Source organism: Urocampus carinirostris, chromosome 16 (assembly GCF_059441175.1).
Source record: "Urocampus carinirostris isolate Australia breed hairy pipefish chromosome 16, RoL_Ucar_1.0, whole genome shotgun sequence".
Classification (NCBI taxonomy): domain Eukaryota; kingdom Metazoa; phylum Chordata; class Actinopteri; order Syngnathiformes; family Syngnathidae; genus Urocampus; species Urocampus carinirostris.
In genome coordinates this window covers 6,779,546-6,797,815 of record NC_142364.1, presented here as the reverse complement: position 1 = coordinate 6,797,815, position 18,270 = coordinate 6,779,546, and the positions used below count along the sequence as shown (strand labels likewise).

Genomic DNA, 18,270 nt, shown 5'->3' with positions numbered 1-18,270 from the left:
AAGAGGTCACAGGTTCGATTCCGAGCTCCTCTGTGTTATATGTTGGAGTGTCCTTGGGCAAGACACTAATTCTCTAATACCCCGCTGCTATCGGTTAGTTAGTGTGTAAAAGGGAAAAGTGTGAAGCACATTGTAAAGCGCTTTGAGAGGGCTTCATTGACTTGAAACCGCTATATAAATACAGACCATTTACATTTTATAAACCTTGAATATCGATTCGATTTCGGTTAATCGTGCAGCCCAGATGTCTATTTTTCTCCCCCTGGTTGTCATTGAGTTTTTCATGTATTGATTGACGAATTGATTGATCGATCGCAGCCTGGGCTACAAAGCGTTCCTGAGCGTGATACAGCCTCACCTGCAGCAACTGATGGCGCCGGCGGCCACCGAGCAAGTTTCCCCGGACGCCTTCCAGCCTTCCAACAGCCCGAGCGCCGGCGAGGTCCCGGGGGGCGCCGCCTCCACCCGGGCCGAGGACGCCGTCGCCGCCCCCCTCGGACTCTTGCCCCTCCCCTCCCTGGAGTCCAAACCCACGGGCGAGGACGGCGCCCCCCACCCGATCGAGGAACAGGCCGAAGAGGAAGGCGCTTACGACTGCACCTTGTCCTGAAACCCTTCCTAACTCGAGATCAGTATTATTTTTTTCATCCAGGGACGAATTCCTAAACCGGGGACGTTTTTTTTTTTGCAGTGGAATCGCCCGTCACGAACTATTTCATACTTTCATACCTCATAACGGTTTTAAACGTATTTTTTCACGGATGTTATTTTTCTACGCCACCAAATGAACGTGCGGATTCTTAGATCTCTATATTTAGAAAAAAAACCAACAGCGTACGATTTCTAAACTCACGCAAAAACGAGGATCCGCTCTCATCGTCTTTTGGAGCCAGATTGCCGGAGATTTTGTTTTTATCACCTTGTATCGCGCATGGAATTTTATAGTATCGGTTAGCGTTAACGATGATTATTTATTGATAATTATGACAAATATCGTTTCTGAATCTTTTTTTTTTTTTTACGTTCATCCAGGTGGTATAAAAGTGTCAGTATTATCTCGTGCAATTTATCTAAATGTTACTCTGCTTTCTGTGTTTTGCTTCACATATTTTTTTGGGGTGGGCACGACGGCGATGGCTAACATTTGAGAGGTGCTGTTGCCACGGCAACGCTTTACTTGAAAAAAAGAGTGGCAACCACGCTGACTTAATGAACCAAAGACTTTATTTTGTTTTTCCAGAGCATGGGGTCACCAACGTAGCCCTCCCTAAGATCATTTGAGTATCCCCGTGGACTGGTTTAAAAATAGCTCTCCAGTGATGGATTATCGTGATTTTCTAGGGAATTTGATTTCTGGCTCGATTTGCTGGTGGTTGAGTCTATTTTAAACCTACTTGTAGTAATAACATGGTCATAACATCGTAATAACATGATGACTTGATATTCTAGAACAGAGGTCGGGAACTCAACTTCATTTATAAATCCCTTTAGGCAAGGCAAGGCAAGTTTATTTGTACAGCACAATACATACAGGCAATTCAACGTGCTTTACAGAAATGGCAAAGAGACAGGTTAAAAACACAGTTAAAACATAGAAGAAAAGACATTGAAAATTTAAAATGTGTTTTTTAAAATGCATTAAAACCACAGATTAAAACAAAATGATATACGCAAATAAAACATAGTTAATAAAAATCTTAAGACTAGAAAAAAATAAAACCGGGTCGGTACGGGTGTTTGAAACCTTTAAAAATGCTTGAAAGTCGATGTTGTGTTTTCTAGGTTTGAAAAGTACTTGAATTTCAAGTGAATTGCTGTTAAATACTTAAAATTTTGGCCATGATTCCTTACAGTCTGATTCGTAAGGTTACGCATTAAATGAACAAAATCAAGTTTCCCTAAAAAGGATGCTGACACGCCTGCTCTGGTGACTAATTTCCCTTGTGACAAACGGCAGCTGGCATTAGTTTGTATGGGGTTGTCATGCAAAGCATCATCGCCCCCTACGCACTGTGCCCAAGATGGCAGGTGGAGAGACCAAGATGCAGGGTACTGGAACAATTAGAAAATAGGCTCTAAAAGTGCCTGAATATGCCCTTGAAAAGGGTATACAAACCCTGATTAAACACCAAAAAATGGAAAACAATAAAACGGGAAAACAGTCTCATGTTGGGTCAAACGCCAGGGAATTAAAATGGGTTTTCAGTCTATAAACTATGGCTCTCTTCATGAGTACATCTGGTTCATACCACAAACCTTTAGAAGCCATAACAACACGGACATCACAAAGGGTACGCTCCAGTATAGATAGGGCTCAGTTTCATCTACAGTTCACAATCGCAGTGTCACAGCAACATACCCTAAGGAATCCTTTATAAGAAAGCTCATAAAAAATATATGTCCACTGAACAAACTGTAAACACCCATACCCATAAACACCAGTAACGCACCCAGAGCAATTTGATTGGGTGAGAAGTAGAGAGGGGAGGGGCTTTGCACGCACAGCGCAACCACTTGCTTCTCTATATATATTGTATTCTTATTTGCAGTATTTTGTGACATTTCTGCAAAAGAACTTTGCTCGCACCTTGTTTTGAAACCATTATTTAGGAGAGAAATGACAGTACAAAAGGAGCCTAAACACTCTTAAGTAACTGCAGGAGGAAGACACGATTTACGTGGTATTTTTGTAAAAAGATTCTGGTATTATTAATTCATACATTTTATTAAATCAGATAGCTACTTTATTCATGCCCGTAGGAAAATTTACACTTCCAGCAGTATCCTCCTGTTGAAAAATAAAATAATAAAATAAAAGATACAGAATACAAAAATACCAAATATAACGTGTTGATATAGAGTATTAAAATAGTGCTACGGAAAATACACACTGTAATAAAAATAGGGTAATGTGCAAATGTGGGGGTGGGGTTTAATGTGGGCTTTTACTCCCGTGGGTGGAGTTAAAGAGCCTCATGTCATGAGGAAGAAATAATCTCATCAAAACATCACACAGTGAAATAAAATGTGCTGAATATTTGTCATTTTTGTTGAAATTTGTCTTTATATATATATATATATATATATATATATATATATATGAATATTTTTTTTTCTTAATGGCTATTTGAGTCCAAAAAATTCCTGTGCCCTGTTCTAGAAATTATCTTCCCTTTTCACTAATTATAAAGAAAAGTCATTCTCAGTCAAAATGGTTGGTGACCCCCATTTTAGACATCACGCCATCAATGAGGAGCCAATTTCAGATATCTCCCCCCATCCCCGACTAACGCGATTTTTAAATTACAGTTCAGCACGTCTGCCTGAAAGTTCTGAGGTTGAGGGTTGGAATCCCGGCCCTCTGAATTGCACATCGCTGTAAACGGGACTGCTTTATTTTTGTGGCCTGTTGCTGATTTCTGACCATTCTCACCAAAAGTCAGCAGGTGATCGTTCTCCAAATATTGGAAGTACCTAAAAAAAGTGTCTCTTTGAGGTACTCCAACCATAAGCAGTACTAAATACTAATAGTATCCTACTAATACTACACAGCTGACGTGCCAAGTGCTGTGAACACAAGCCCACTTGTATATTTTCCTTTTTTACTCCTGTTTGCATTTTCGGGGCTTGTAAATAGACCAATAAATTATTTTTAAAAATTGTCTCTGCGTGGAAATGAAATACCGTGGTTTGTTTTTGATTGAATCGTCTGCACTGATATTGATGTAGTGATTAATTGCATGCTATGAGATTAGACACTGCACTCCAGAGTAAACCCGTAAGAAACCTTAGAAGAGAAAATTGAGATAGATAGATAGATAGATACTTTATTCATCCCCGAAGGGAAATTCACATTTCCAGCAGCATCCCTGAGCTGAGAACAATACAATAATAAAGCAAGAAGAATACAATATACAAATACCCAGTGTGACGTGCAAATACCCACTGTAGCGTGTTATATAGAATAACTAAATAGTGCTACGCAGAATACGTATTGCAATAAGATTCGGTAATATGCAATGTAGGTGGTGTGGTTTACTGTGGGCTTTTACTCTGCCGGGTAGAGTTAAAGAGCCTCATGGCATGAGGAAGAAAAGATCTCTTCAGTCTGTCCGTAGTCCAAAACACAGTGACAGCTGCCTCCCCAAGATCAAAGACTTGTCAGGATAAATAGAGAAAAAAATATCTTTGAGTAAGAATGAAATAAATTCAATTTTTGTAAAAAATAATGAGGGTAATATGTGTCTTTTAATAAGTCATTTATATGATTTTAAAGTGACAGTGCGTAATAATTTATCAGTGACTTAGAATCAATTTAAAAGAAGACACACTGCAAAACCGAAGGTTATCACTTGGCAAATTTTTTTTTTTCTAAGTGGGGCATTTCCATTTATTGTGATGTATTTTTGAGACTAAATCGTATTCAAACAAACAGAAAAATAAATACATCACAATTCTGATTTTAAAAACGACGTATTTTTTATCAGTTCCTAAATAATCTGTAATCAATTGTTTTTTTGTTTTTGTTTTTTTCAAATAATCTCAATTATTTAATATAAGGTACATGAATACCGATTTTTTTCAATTGAATGTTTCCATTACTAATATGTACATAAATAAGTATATACATGAATATGAAAATAAATGCAGTAGATGTAAAACTAATATTAAATGGAAGTTTTATTTTGCATAGTTGGTTACAAAATATTTTAGAAAAATTAATAATCTTACAGCGGTGGTTATAAAATAGCTTGCTTTTATCTCAACCTCAAAGCTTAGTTGGCCAATCATATGCCAGAGCAAAAATGCTTTAATTAGGGTTCCCCTTAACCGCCATGTTCCTGACCGAAAAACTATATATTTTGCGCGACATACATCACCCAAAAACAGTAGAAAACCACCTGCTAGCAGTACGAAGGCCACTGATCAAACTGCGTTTTATATTTTCTAAATCTCAAACCGAAAATTTCTTTAAAAAGCTGCAATCAATCCCATCGGCAAGAGATGGCGACACCTATCACAAATCTCCCCTCCACTACAGGAACAACACAAAGAAGAAGAAATTGTCAGCAAGAAAGCAACATGGCGGCGGACATGAGATTACCAACAATTCAAAAACTTGTATCCCAATCTCTTTCTTCTGGCGACAGAAGAGATTTAGTCGTGCCAGGCGATATCATCACGTCGGATCCTGGTTTCATGAGGTATGTTTGACATTGTTTCATTTTTTGTGTCAATAAAATGAAACTGCTTCCAGGAGCGTTTCTAGGTTGAGAGCTTTGAGGGTGCTGAGCACCCAGACAAACAAAAATGCTCAAAATACGATAAAGATATAAATATGATAGTAAATGTAGTATTAGTGATAACAATATTTGTTTTTCTTCTGTGCCTGCAAAAAAAATTCCAAATTACTTCACAACTAAATGTGACTCAACTGTGCTTTAAACAGGATCTAACATATGATTTTGTCTTCTTTCAGATTAGAAAATACTACCTAATATGATATTAAATACTGTTAAAGAAATATCACAGCATGAATTCCACAAAAATACAACTACAGTTATATTAAACGATACTTATAGACTTCAAATATACACTAGTATGGAAGTACTTCCACGGAAATACCAAATACAAAAAAATGGAAAACCACATACCAACCAAATGGAAATTCTTTAGAAATACGACTGTAACAATACTACTAAATAAAAGTACAGTATTACTATAAAACACTACAAAAATCTGACTGTAGAAATACTACCTCAGTCTTACGATGATATTTTGATACTGTTACAGAAATATTACAACAGAAATACTACAAAATACAACTATAGTCATCTTAAACAACGCTTAAGAAAAACTACAAATATACAAGTATGGAAGTACTTCCACAGAAATACTACCAAAATACCAATACAGTAACACTATAATACAAAAAACCTGCTACAGAAATACTATAAAAATTCTTAAGAAATACGACTGTAACAATACTACTAAATAAAAGTACAGTATTGCTATAAAAACACAACAAATCTGACTGTAGAAATACTACCTCAGTATTACGATGATATTATTACAGAAATATTAAGACAGAAATGCTACAAAATACAACTATAGTCATCTTAAACAACTCTTAAGAAAAACTACAAATATACTAGAATGGAAATATTCCAAAATACATCTACATAAATACTACCAAAATACCACTACAGTAACACTATTTGAAATTACGAAAATACTATTTCAGTATTACTTTGATACTAATACAGAAATATGACAACAGAATTACTACAAAAATACAACTATAGTCATATTAACAAACACTTAAGAAATTCAAATATACTACTATGGAAATATTTCAAAATACTTCAACAGATATACGACCAAAATACCACAACCGTAACATTATAATACAAAAAACTGCTGCACAAATATTACGACAAAAACACTAAAAAAAGAATATACTATAGCAATACTACAATAATACTATGAAAATACAACAAAAATCTGACTGTAGAAATACTACAAAAATACTACCTCAGTATTACTATCATACTTTGATACCATTACAGAAAATTACAATAGAAATATCACAAAAATACAACTGTAGTCATTATAAACAACACCTAAGAAATACTACAAATATGCTAGTATGTAAATATTTCAAAATACTACTTCTGATATACTGCCAAAATACCACTACAGTAACATTACAACACAAAAATACTGCTACACAATTCTTAATATTTAGTAGTATTGTTAGTCGTATTTCCAAAAATTATACGATGAAAATCTGACTGTAGAAATACTACAAAAATAATACAAATATACTACAAATATTCCAAGAGGGAAATACTCCAAAAATAAAACTACAATAATACTACCAACTTATGACTACAGAAAAACTACAGATATACTACTGCAGAAATGCTATGGTGGCATGCTCGAATCGAATGGACTCAACAATTTTAAGCCAGTAGAGTATTTCCGACACTGTTTCTTCAAAATTTTGGTTTCTTTTACCTTTTTTTATTTCTATGTAGCGTTTTTCATCATATTTTAGCCAATCATGTCCTTTATTAAGGAAAAGAGAGTTTTAATAACACTTATCATTTTAAGTGGTGCTTGAGCACCCCGTAAAACAGGCCAGTTACGCCCATGACCCCTCCGTTGTTCAAAAGGTCATGAAAAAGTCATTAAAAGTCTTGAATTTAAGCTGCCTTAAGCTGTATGAACCATGCCCAGGCAAATTATGATTAAAAACAACTGCGACTTATAGTCCGGAAACTTTGGGTACTGCTTAAGTGTGAAAAAAAGACTTGTGACACAATTCCATACCTTTTTGTTCCTTAGGGGTCACGGTACTTATGTGGATGAGGAGAAATTGACTGCTTCTGTGGCTGGAGAGGTGCAGCGGGTGGACAAACTCATCTGTGTCAGACCACTCAAAACCAGGTATTCAATCCCATAAACGGCAGATGATTTATAAGGCGATTTGCAGTACACACAAAAAATGTGTGTGCGAAAATGACGCCGACACGCCTGCCTTGGTGGCTGTTCCTTACGGCGTTGTCATGTGAAGTCTCACCCTGGAGGACAGCTCTATATAGAAAACCTACTCTTTTGGCTCCGTCTCACCAAGAAGAGCCGTCTTTCGGCTTCTAAATGGTGGATGTTTCATGATATATTATCTCATTAGCTGCACCACTTATCCTCAGTAGGGTCGCGGGGGTGCCTTAGCCCATCCCAGCCATCTCCGGGCAGTGGGCAGGGGACACCCTCAACTGGTTGCCAGCCAATCGCAGGGCACGCAGGGACAGACAACTCGCTCGCCCATTCACACCTAGGGACAATTTGGACCGGACAATCCACCTGAAATGCATGTCTTTGGAATGTGGGAGGAAACCGGAGTGCCTGGAGGAAACCCACGCAAGCACGGGTAGAACATACAAACTCCGCACAGGAAGTCCGGTAGCTGGATTTGAACCCACACAGGAGGTTCCCAAGACCTGAGAACTGTGCCTGCACACGCGCTAACCACTGCGCCGCTGTGCTTCATGATATATTATCCATAATGATAAAACATTATGCACCAAATTCTTGAGTGATCAGTAATTTCATATGATTTTCAGGGGATCACTGAAAAACACATGAAATCTACATTAAAAAAAACCTTTAAACATGAAACTATTTTAGCTTTTTATACACTGAACTGATTTAAAGTTGGACAAAATTACACAATCCCTAAAAATACAAAACATAAAAAAAAATTAAAAATATTAACTGTTTAGAGCCATAAATTAATGATAAATGCAAAAAATAACTACTTACACTTCTAATTTAACCAATTTAGACACCGATTCTCTGAAAAACACATAAAAGTAAAAAATCTGCAGTCCCTAAGATTGAAAGATTGAATGCACTCTGCTTCGAAGCGATCCATATCTTCGAGTCCAACTTGTTTGGAAACAAATGTGATGTAGCCAAACTGCGCATCCATTGTTTAAGCAGAGTGGCAGAATTCGTGTCAGTTTATAGCAAACCCATTGACACAAAAAGATTCTAGCTCATAGATGGAAACGGCTCAAAATAGCATAAAGTATGTACCAGCAGCAATGTAGCAACTTTGTTTTAGTCATCAAACCCAACAAAAAAACCTTCTTTTGATCGCCACTGGTGTCCTCCTTTTGAAGGTACTGGAAAAATTGGCCTTGAAAGTGCTTGAAAAGTGCTTGAATTTGGCTACGAGGGGGCCAAAAAAATGTAATTTGCTGCCAGCCTACCTATAAGCAAAAGGGCAATTTGACAGCTATAGATGGCCTCAATTTTATTATCATTATTTTTGGGGTCCTTTAAAGAAAGTCTTTTTTGGATCACAGGTTCAACGGAGAAGTTGGTGACGTGGTGGTTGGTAGAATCACAGAGGTATTTTTTTTCTTCCTAACTACATTCCTCATGTAATTCTTTTTCAGTATTGTTATTTAAGATTGTGTTTTTTGGAATAGGTACAACAGAAACGATGGAAGGTGGAGACGAACTCTCGACTGGACTCGGTCCTCTTGTTGTCTTCCGTTAATTTGCCAGGAGGAGAACTGGTAAATATATATTTTTTTGATGAACCAGCATTTGGCAACAATCAGCTCCGGCGCTCCCTAGTGGCTCCCTGGCGCTTTTTAAGTAAATGTTTGATAATGGAAAATTGTATGGTTTCTGTAAGAGGACAAATATTCTTAATGTTTTCCTCTCTCTATCGATCGATATTTGATCTATCTGATCGATCGATATATAACATGTATTAGTATATCTTGCCTTCCCTATAAGGCCTTTAATTTTTGCCGCTCCAATTTTTATGTATTTTTTGGGTGGTCCAATATGGCTCTTTCAACATTTTGGGTTTTTTCAGATATCAGACAATTTTCCCCATTTAATGTATCATATCTCTGAGTCAAACTATTTCTTGAAAGAAATTACAAAATAATGCATTTACATGAATGATTTAGGATTAAGATTCTTATTTAATTTAAAGTATTTTCTTCAAACCAATCATAAAATAAATAATAATAATAATAATAATAATAATTTCCTTGTATTGTCATTCTGTGTAACAATGTACACAGAACGAAATGTCGATTGCACCTGACCCGTTGTAGCGAGCCGATGCAGCCGCAGCCAACAGAGGGCGCCGCCGACCACTTTTTAAGTCTTAGGAATGACTCGGCCGGGGCGCGAACCACCGACCTCCCAGTCTCAAAATGCTTTGCTCATTAAAATGCTCTAACATATATAATAAATTAGGATGCTTCACTCATGTTGCTTATTTGGTCTTCATATTCTTATTTTTGAAACCAAATTTGGAATGATGAAATATGATCATTAATATTTCAAATAAGCAAAGGGAATTTATTGTATTTTTTTCTTAAATCACAAAAATAAATTAAAATTGATTATATAGTGTCATGATTATTTGATTTTAAATATTGTATTTTTTAAAATACATCACAAAATAATGCTTTGCTTTAAAAAAATATTTCGTCATATTAAAACGATATCATTCATCTTGGTTTGTAAAATATTTTCTAAAATAAATAACAAACTTGAGAGTCTGATTTAGGCATCTAGCGCCTGCCATCTCTGCCCTGTTTTTTTTTTTTTGCTGTTTCCTTCTCCAGCCACTCATGCACGCCACTTGACTTCAATCTATACCTCACTGCAAGCTGCAATTTTCATTAACTCCTCCTTGTACACATTGAATGCGACCCCTATATTTTATTTTATTTTTTTCAAATGGTAAATGCATGCATTGATTTGAGCAAAATTAGCTGCCATTTGTTAGATGAGATCATTTCTTTCCTGATGTTAAATTGTAGTGTTTTTCGTTTTCTTCCAGAGGAGAAGGTCGGCAGAAGACGAGCTCACCATGAGACAATATCTCCTTGAGGGCGACCTGATCAGTGTAATGTTCCTCACGTGATTAAAATTTCAGCCGAGTAACGAGATACTTATTGAAGGGACAGTGTGTAATATTTAGTACGTCCTAGTAGTACAAAAAACTTTCCTTCAGTAAAAACCAAACATTGATTTGAACACAAGGCAAATATACTAGAATTATCATACCAAGGTTAATTTTTGTAAAAAAAAAAAAAAAATAATCACAATTGAGAAATGTTCATTTCTTTTACATAGTGAAATCTCTACCGGGGAATTTGCTGCATCGCTGTGCTAATTTTTTTATGCGTTCCTCACATTCAGTATGAACTCAATTTATATATAGCCCTTTCCACGTTTGTAAACATGGTTAACATAGCCAAGCTGCGAATGCATTGTTAAGGTGGAATGGCAGTATTTATGTCAGTTTATAGCAGCCCGTTCACACAAAAAGATAGTAGATAAAAGATTGGAACAGCTCAAAAAAACAATGCATGTGCTAGCCACAAGATATCTACTTTATTTTAGTCAACAACAAGATAATCAACTCATCTAAATGATCAGCGATAATTTTCATGACGTGTCAGAAGTGAAATATTATTTGCCCCTGCACCAAAACAGTTTGTTGTTGAAATAATTTCGTGGTTTAACTCACGGGACCAAAAGGCATCTCTGCCTGCTCTAGTTTGTGGAGTCAGCTAGTGGCTTTGCCTCTATGTAGGTTTCAGATCTGGGGAATTATTTAATGATAGTCTCTAGTCTGTACAGTCCTTTGACACCCTTTGTGATTCAGCGCGTCACGAATAAACTTGACCTAAATATTTCTCCCGTTTTCAGGCAGAGGTGCAGTCAGTCTTCTCAGACGGCGCCCTGTCGCTCCACACGCGCAGTTTAAAGTACGGAAAAGTGAGTGGAACGGCGAACGTGGGATTCAAACGTGGCTCTGATTGTTGACTTTGACGGCAGCTCGGCCAGGGCGTCCTGGTGCAGCTTTCTCCTTCGCTCATCAAACGGCAAAAAACCCATTTCCACAACCTCCCCTGCGGCGCCTCCATCATCCTGGGGAATAACGGCTTTGTCTGGTTGTATCCCACACCCGGCCAGCAGGAGGAGGAGGCTGGTGGCTTCTACACCAGTCTAGAGGTGAGATAAGGATGTAGAATTTTACTTGGTATATTTATTCAGCCCTGCGACTGGCTGGCAACCGGTTCAGGGTGTCCACTGCCCGAAGACAGCTGGGATGGGCTCCTGCACCCCTGCGACCCTACTGAGGATAAGCGGTGCAGATAATGAATGGATGGATGAATGGATGGATGGATGGATATTTATTCAGTTTTCCCACACACAAGCTAGGATTAAAACAATCTACTGCTTATTGAAACTCCTTAGACTCAATGAGATGTAAAAATAACGCAAACATTAAGAATTAAAAAAAAAAACGCATGAATCTGTTGCCTGTAATGATTGGTGTACATATTTTAATGAAAAAAGCCATGTGTGCCTTGGCTCCAAGAAGGTTTGGAAACACTGATCTATATATCACTTGTGGTCCCGGGTTCTGTTCCCGTTGCATCCAATGTTTTGTGATTAAGGCTTGCGACATTTTGGACTGATCAGTCCTATACAAATACTGTTAAACCTTGTGTTATAAACAAATATTCATCTTTGCTCATCCATTTTGCCATCACCTCCTCCCAGCCCGTCGGCCTGTCGGACCGCGAAGTGATTTCCCGGCTTAGGAACTGCCTGCTGGCTTTAGCGGCGCACAAGGTGCTCGTGTTCGACACCAGCGTCCTCTACTGCTACGAATCTTCACTTCAACATCAGGTGGGAAACCGAAAAGCAGTCCGTATGGGTTTTTGACAGTTTTTGGCGCGTTACTGAAAAAAGTCAAATGAATTCGCGTCAGGTGTGACAATATGTGTTTGTCTCGGCAGGTTAAAGATATTCTGAAACCAGAGGTGATGGAGGAAATTGTCATGCTGACACAACAGAAGCTTATTGAACAGGAAGGTTAAATACCATTTTTGTTTACGTTTTCTAAAACTTTGGAATAAAAAAATGTGTTTATGTCTCGTGTGTTTTAGTGTTGTAGTGTAGACTGCGCAGTAATATAGACACTTTCATTTGTTTGTAACTATTGTGACTTGTGTGATGGGCGTGGCTTAGCGCGGAAGCAAAAAGCTTGAGCGAGATGATACGTCAACAAATGTACCCGCTAAAAGTTTTGCTATATATCATCAAAATGGATGACTTAAACCTTATGGTTCAATAACCTACGTTGCATCCAAAACTGGAGGCAAAACAAGACTTGCGCTGTTCAAAAGACTGGGGAAAAGAAAGATGTTGTTGACGCTAGTTGTCGTCATATTGTTTGTTTGGGTTCCAGAATCAGAAAAAAACGTTTGTGATCGTAAATTTATTTTTTACAAGATCTCGAGCAGATATCCCTGATAAAAGAAAAAGAAAAGAGTTGTGATTAAATGCAATAAAGTGAAAAGATTGGACCGAGGTACTCATCATCTCGGGTTTACGGTGCACACTACATAAAATGTCAGAGAAATGAAACATTACGATTGTTCTTATCATGCCATATTATTTATTATATCATGTCAAGTCATGTTTATTTGTATTGCCCTTAATCACAAAGAGTCTCAAAGGGCTGCACAGACCACAAATTGCAAACCATAGACTATTGTGACACCATCCCCTCATCTAAAATCTATCTATCTATCTACCTTGGTCATATCCCTCAAGAGGGGTGACCGACAGCAAGACACACACATACAAAACTACATGAGGGCAAATAATACACATATTATCAATATAAAATATAGGTTATTCATATGCTATAGAATAGAAGTGTGTTTTAAGCTTAGATTTAAACATTTCCACTGAGGTTGCAGATCGGATCTCAGGGGGAAGAGCATTCCACAACACCCAGCCCGAATGGAAAACGCTCTTGAACCTGTGGATTTCTTCTTGGCTCTTGGGATCACTAGTAGACCAGCATTTTCAGAGCAAAGGCTCCGGACCGGAACATAGGGGGAAATTAAATCTGAAAGTTATGAGGGAGCAAGTCCATGCATGATTTCGTATACTACCTACAGAACCTTAAAATTACATCTTAAGCTAACAGGGAGCCAATGCAGGTTAGCTAAAATCGGGGTCATGTGATCAAACTTTCTTTGCTTAGTTAAAAGCCTCGCTGCAGCATTTTGTACCGGCTAACACTAAAGGGCTCAGATGTCATTTCACCATACAGTGGAACCTCGGTTTTCGAACGCCTCTCAGTTCGAACAAATCGGAGTCCGACCAAAAATTTTGAGAAATTCTTGCTTCGCTGTTCGGTCAAAAAATCGGAGTTTGAACGCCGGTAATGCGTGAGTGTGTACGCTAGGGTGCGATGCTGAGGGGTGTGCGGGTGTAGATCGCTCTTTTCGTGACCAACGATTATCGCGTGCGGATGTGCTTCGTTTTGCTTTCGCTTTCAATATAGGTGTACGAAGTGTTTTAGCCCTTTTTTTATTTTTACACGTTCATGTTAGCGTAATCTTTCATACGGAAGATTACGATAACGCGAACGTACTATTAGCCTGGGTTAGCTCTATGTTTACGTTAAACGTTCAAGGTAAACATTCAGGGTGTTGGAACGGATTAAAATGATTTACATTATTTTTAATGGGAAAAATGATTTCGGTGATCGAACAAATCGGTTTTCGAGCAGGGTTCTGGAACGGATTATGGTCGAGAACCGAGGTTCCACTGTATTTAACACAGTGCGTCCTATCTGAGAGTAGGATCTGAACCATAAGAGGACAGTTCCTGAGAGACCAATCCATTTTTCCAACCGTTCCAGTGAGATATTATGGTCTACAGTGTTAAAGGTGGTACTAAGGTCCAGCAGCAGCAAGAGTGATGAAGTGCCGGAGTCCATTGCCAGTAGAAGATCAGTCTATCAAAGTCTCACGGCACACTGGTTTATATGTTGATTTAGAGTAAAATTATCATACCGTTCGTAACACGGAACGTCGTAGGTCGGAACACCCGCAAAGCCCCGACAACTTCCTGTTTCCAGCGCGCCCCAAAAACTTACGAGCCCACGCACGCACGTGACGTCACACGTAGCCCCACCCACATATTTGTGTAAACCACCTTGCGTGTGGAAGTATGGCGGCCCCAGCAGCCACCCGACAACGACCACTCGGCCCAAAGTTCGCCGACAACGCCGCCGCTCCCCGGGAGTACACCAGGGGGCAATGAGAAGTCGTCCGCGACGGAGCGGGCTCGGCAACGGAGAGCGCGGGGGCGACAGCGAAGCGCACAGTGGCGGCGTCCGGTTGACGGAGGTGTCCGAGTGGAGTCCGGTTCGGGGGGCTGGTGTGGGGGTTAGGAGGGTTGAAGTCGCCGACGCGGAAGTTTGGTCACTCGCTTTAAACTTTTGGTGGTGGTTAAAAAGACAAAATGGAGAATTTGGGGATGTTTTTTGCGGATGAAAGTTCCTGGGCGAGGTGGTGACGAGGCGCCTCCGACCAACTGTTGAATGCTCCTTGCGACTTCCGAGTGGACCCGAGCTAGCCCGAGTTAGCTTACATGGCTAGGTGCATTATTAGCTGGGCTAAACTACAAGATACCACTTCACAACGACACGTAAGTTCCTTATTCAATGTCTTTTACTCGTTACCGAAGGTGTTATTGTATCCCTCTTTTACACTTATAATAACTTTAATTGGTCGCTTTAAAAGTGTAACTAAGTTTTTTAGACTGTAGTTCAGGGGTCACCAACTTGGTGTCCGCGGGCTCCAAGTAGTGCCATAAGAACACCCAAATAGCCCGCCGACTTGTTTTGAAAATAGCCAATGATGCTTCATTTTGATTTTCTAATTACTGTGATTTTTTTTATGGTCTGCATTTATATAGCGCTTTCCAAGTCAATGAAGACCTCCCAAAGCGCTTTACAATGTGCTTCACACTTTTCCCTTTTACACAATAACGAACCGATAAAGCTATCGGGGTCATTAGGGATTCAGTGTCTTGCCCAAGGACACTTTGACACCTGGGGGCGGCAGTGGCTCAGGGGGTAGAGAGCTCGTCTTGGGATCAAGAGATCGCAGGTTCGATTCCCGGCTCTTCCGTGTTACATGTCGAAGTGTCCTTGGGTATGACACTGAACCCCTAATACCCCCAATAAGCAGGTTAGCGCCTTACATGGCTGCACTGCTGCTATTGGGAAATGTGAAGCACACTGTAAAGCGCTTTGGGAAGTCTTGACTTGAAAAGCGCTATAAAAATGTAGATCTCATCTCATCTCATTAGCCGTACCGCTTATCCTCATTAGGGTCGCGGGGGGGCTGGAGCCCATCCCAGTCATCTTCGGGCAGTGGGCAGGGGACACCCTGAACTGGTTGCCAGCCAATCGCAGGGCACACAGGGACAGACAACTCATTCGCTCATTCACACCTAGGGACAATTTGGACCGGCCAATTCACCTGAAATGCATGTTTTTGGAATGTGGGAGACAACCGGAGTGCCCGGAGTAAACCCACGCAAGCACGGGGAGAACATACAAACTCCGCACAGAAAGTCTGGAGCTGGATTTGAACCCACGACAGGTTCCCATGACATGAACTGTGCCGCACAAGCGCTAACCACTGCGCCGCCGTTTCGACATATAACTCTGAGGAATCAAACCCGTGACTTTTTGATCCCAGGCCGAGCGCTTTACCTCCTGAACCAATGCCGCATCCTATTACAACCTTCTTTTACCCCGTTTTACAAGCTCTATATGAATGGTCTGTATTTGCATTTATATAGCGCTTTTCAAGTTACAGTAACTCTGCGACTGTCGGGCTGAAGAGAAAATTCAAACTGAATCAAAGTAGTTCTCCAAAACACCCACAAGGTGGCAGGAACTTACCCACAATTCAATTCATCGCGGAGACCTTAGCAAAGTCACGGTTACCAGATGCTACGTATGAACAATATGATAAACATTAGGGATTACACTGTAATTTTAATTTAATCTAAGCTTAAAACACAATACTATTCCATAGCATATGAATAACCTATATTTTATGTTGACAATATCTGTGTATTATTTGCCCTCATGTAGGTTTTAGATCAGGGGATGGTGTCATAATAGTCTGTGGTTTGCAATAATCTGAGGTCTGTGCAGCCCTTTGTGATTAAGGGCTATACAAATAAACATGACATGACTTGACACAATTGTATCTCAAAAGCATTCACGTGTGGCGACGAACCAATCACAGGCAAGACATGACACAGTAATGCATTTTGTATATCTTTTTTTGTTATCTGACCAATAAAATAAAACATTTTAATTCTTTGAGCATCACTTCATTAATTTTGACTCTCAACGGGCAATAAATTGGGGTACTGATGGGTCATGTATTATGTGGGTCTCTGCCTACAGGAATTGCTCACAAAACACGTTGTTTTGGTGAAAAATAGCTCACAATATAAGGCCATCTGAGAGGGCAAGACCCAAAAACATTCTTTTATATATTTATAGCAGTTGTCTTACAATGTGTTCATGTTCAATGACCGTAAACATAATTCAACTCAACACATTTTTTAACCTGATTATTATTTTAGTAACACATATCAAACTGTTAGCCCTTCGTAGTAAACAGTAACATCAACAAAATTGCTCTCAAAAGTTAGTGACGTCTGCTTTAGCTACTCTATTTGTTTATGCAATAGCGCACATTTTTAAATTCAAAGTTTGGGTGTGCGTCATAGCAGGGTTTTACGGTAATATAGTTGGGTATTTGTACAATGATTTATAGCTGATCACAGTCACAGAACATTGGATGCAACGGGAATCTAATCCGGGTCGTGGCGTTAAAAATGCAGAATACACTAGACCACTTGAGATGTAGACGACATACAAAAAGGCACTAGATTTTATATCACACTATTTTATTCATGGTACCAGAGACGAATGCTAGAGAAGGTAGAAAAGAAAGTTGTTTCTTGAAGATATAAATGAACGCAACAAAGCAGGACAAGAGAAACAACTCTTTGGTGTATCTGATGAAGAATCGCACTTTAAAAGACATAAAATGAATACATTTTCTATTTTGTCTTGGTATATTTATAGTTATTAATATGATTTTAATCATGGCCGCACATATTCAACATGAATATGTATGGTACCTGCCTGATTGGCCATAAAGAGGTTGACCCATATTAAATTGATATATTTAAAAAAGAAATTAATGCAGCCTGAAACGCGAAAAGTCCTTGATTCGAGACTAGGTGGAAACGCATATTGACCTGGAGTGGGATGGGTGCCACCAACTCGCCCAGGACACACCACAGGAAATGGTGCCCCTACCACCCTAGAGGTTAAGGTATCCAACCAACCCAAAAAATGAAGAAAATATCGAATGATTAAATGTAGGAGAAAGCTCAAGGGAGGAACAACAACATCAATTCGGGGTCATAATTATTTTTGACACTGTGCTACCTTTTTGATACCAATTACCTCAAAGGGATACCAGGTTGATATCTCAACTCTCATCTCATTAGCTACACCGCTTATCCTCAGTAGGGTCGCGGGGGTGCTAGAGCCCATCGCAGCAATCATCGGGCAGTGGGCAGGGGACACCCTGAACTGGTTGCCAGCCAATCGCAGGGCACCAGGTTGATATGCATTTGTAAAATATCATGTTATTACTATGTTGTTAATACATTACTATTATGTTATTACCAGGTAGTAATTATTCCAAGTATGACTAAATTAGACTCAGCCAACCACTAAAACATCTGCCCTGTGTAAGGGGACTAAGTAATTCACATAAACAGTATACATTATAGGTTAAT

At 39.1% G+C, this 18,270-nt stretch overlaps 3 protein-coding genes across 4 annotated transcripts in view; all 3 read left to right on the top strand.

Annotated features, from left to right (window-relative positions):
* The window catches only part of ric1 (RIC1 homolog, RAB6A GEF complex partner 1), a 41,175-nt gene extending 37,513 nt beyond the window's left edge, over positions 1-3,662 (top strand). For both annotated transcript variants that reach the window (XM_088319657.1, XM_088319656.1), the window contains exon 27: positions 319-3,662. In XM_088319657.1, the coding sequence (XP_088175783.1) occupies positions 319-610 (292 nt within the window). In that variant the 3' untranslated portion in view covers positions 611-3,662. The remainder of the gene's footprint in view (positions 1-318) is intronic.
* A 1,212-nt stretch (positions 3,663-4,874) lies between these two features.
* Positions 4,875-12,492, top strand: exosc2 (exosome component 2). The gene is made up of 9 exons (XM_088355989.1): positions 4,875-5,204; positions 7,351-7,452; positions 8,877-8,922; positions 9,003-9,092; positions 10,385-10,450; positions 11,260-11,328; positions 11,389-11,565; positions 12,121-12,249; positions 12,360-12,492. Exons 1-9 carry the CDS (start codon positions 5,005-5,007, stop codon positions 12,438-12,440), a joined length of 960 nt encoding a protein of 319 aa, XP_088212115.1. The 5' UTR covers positions 4,875-5,004; the 3' UTR covers positions 12,441-12,492.
* Positions 12,493-14,549: 2,057 nt separating this feature from the next.
* Positions 14,550-18,270, top strand: part of abl1 (ABL proto-oncogene 1, non-receptor tyrosine kinase) — a 56,813-nt gene continuing 53,092 nt past the window's right edge. The window contains exon 1 of the mRNA XM_088355575.1: positions 14,550-15,072. The gene's annotated coding sequence lies outside the window, so the exon portion shown is untranslated. The remainder of the gene's footprint in view (positions 15,073-18,270) is intronic.

Excerpts from the sequence above, each read along its gene's own strand:
- exosc2 (XM_088355989.1), top strand. The coding sequence starts at position 5,005 with ATGGCGACACCTATCACAAATCTCCCCTCCACTACAGGAACAACACAA. Across the intron at positions 8,923-9,002 it reads TGGTTGGTAGAATCACAGAG|GTACAACAGAAACGATGGAA; the intron begins GTATTTTTTTTC and ends TTTTTGGAATAG. Across the intron at positions 11,566-12,120 it reads GCTTCTACACCAGTCTAGAG|CCCGTCGGCCTGTCGGACCG; the intron begins GTGAGATAAGGA and ends ACCTCCTCCCAG.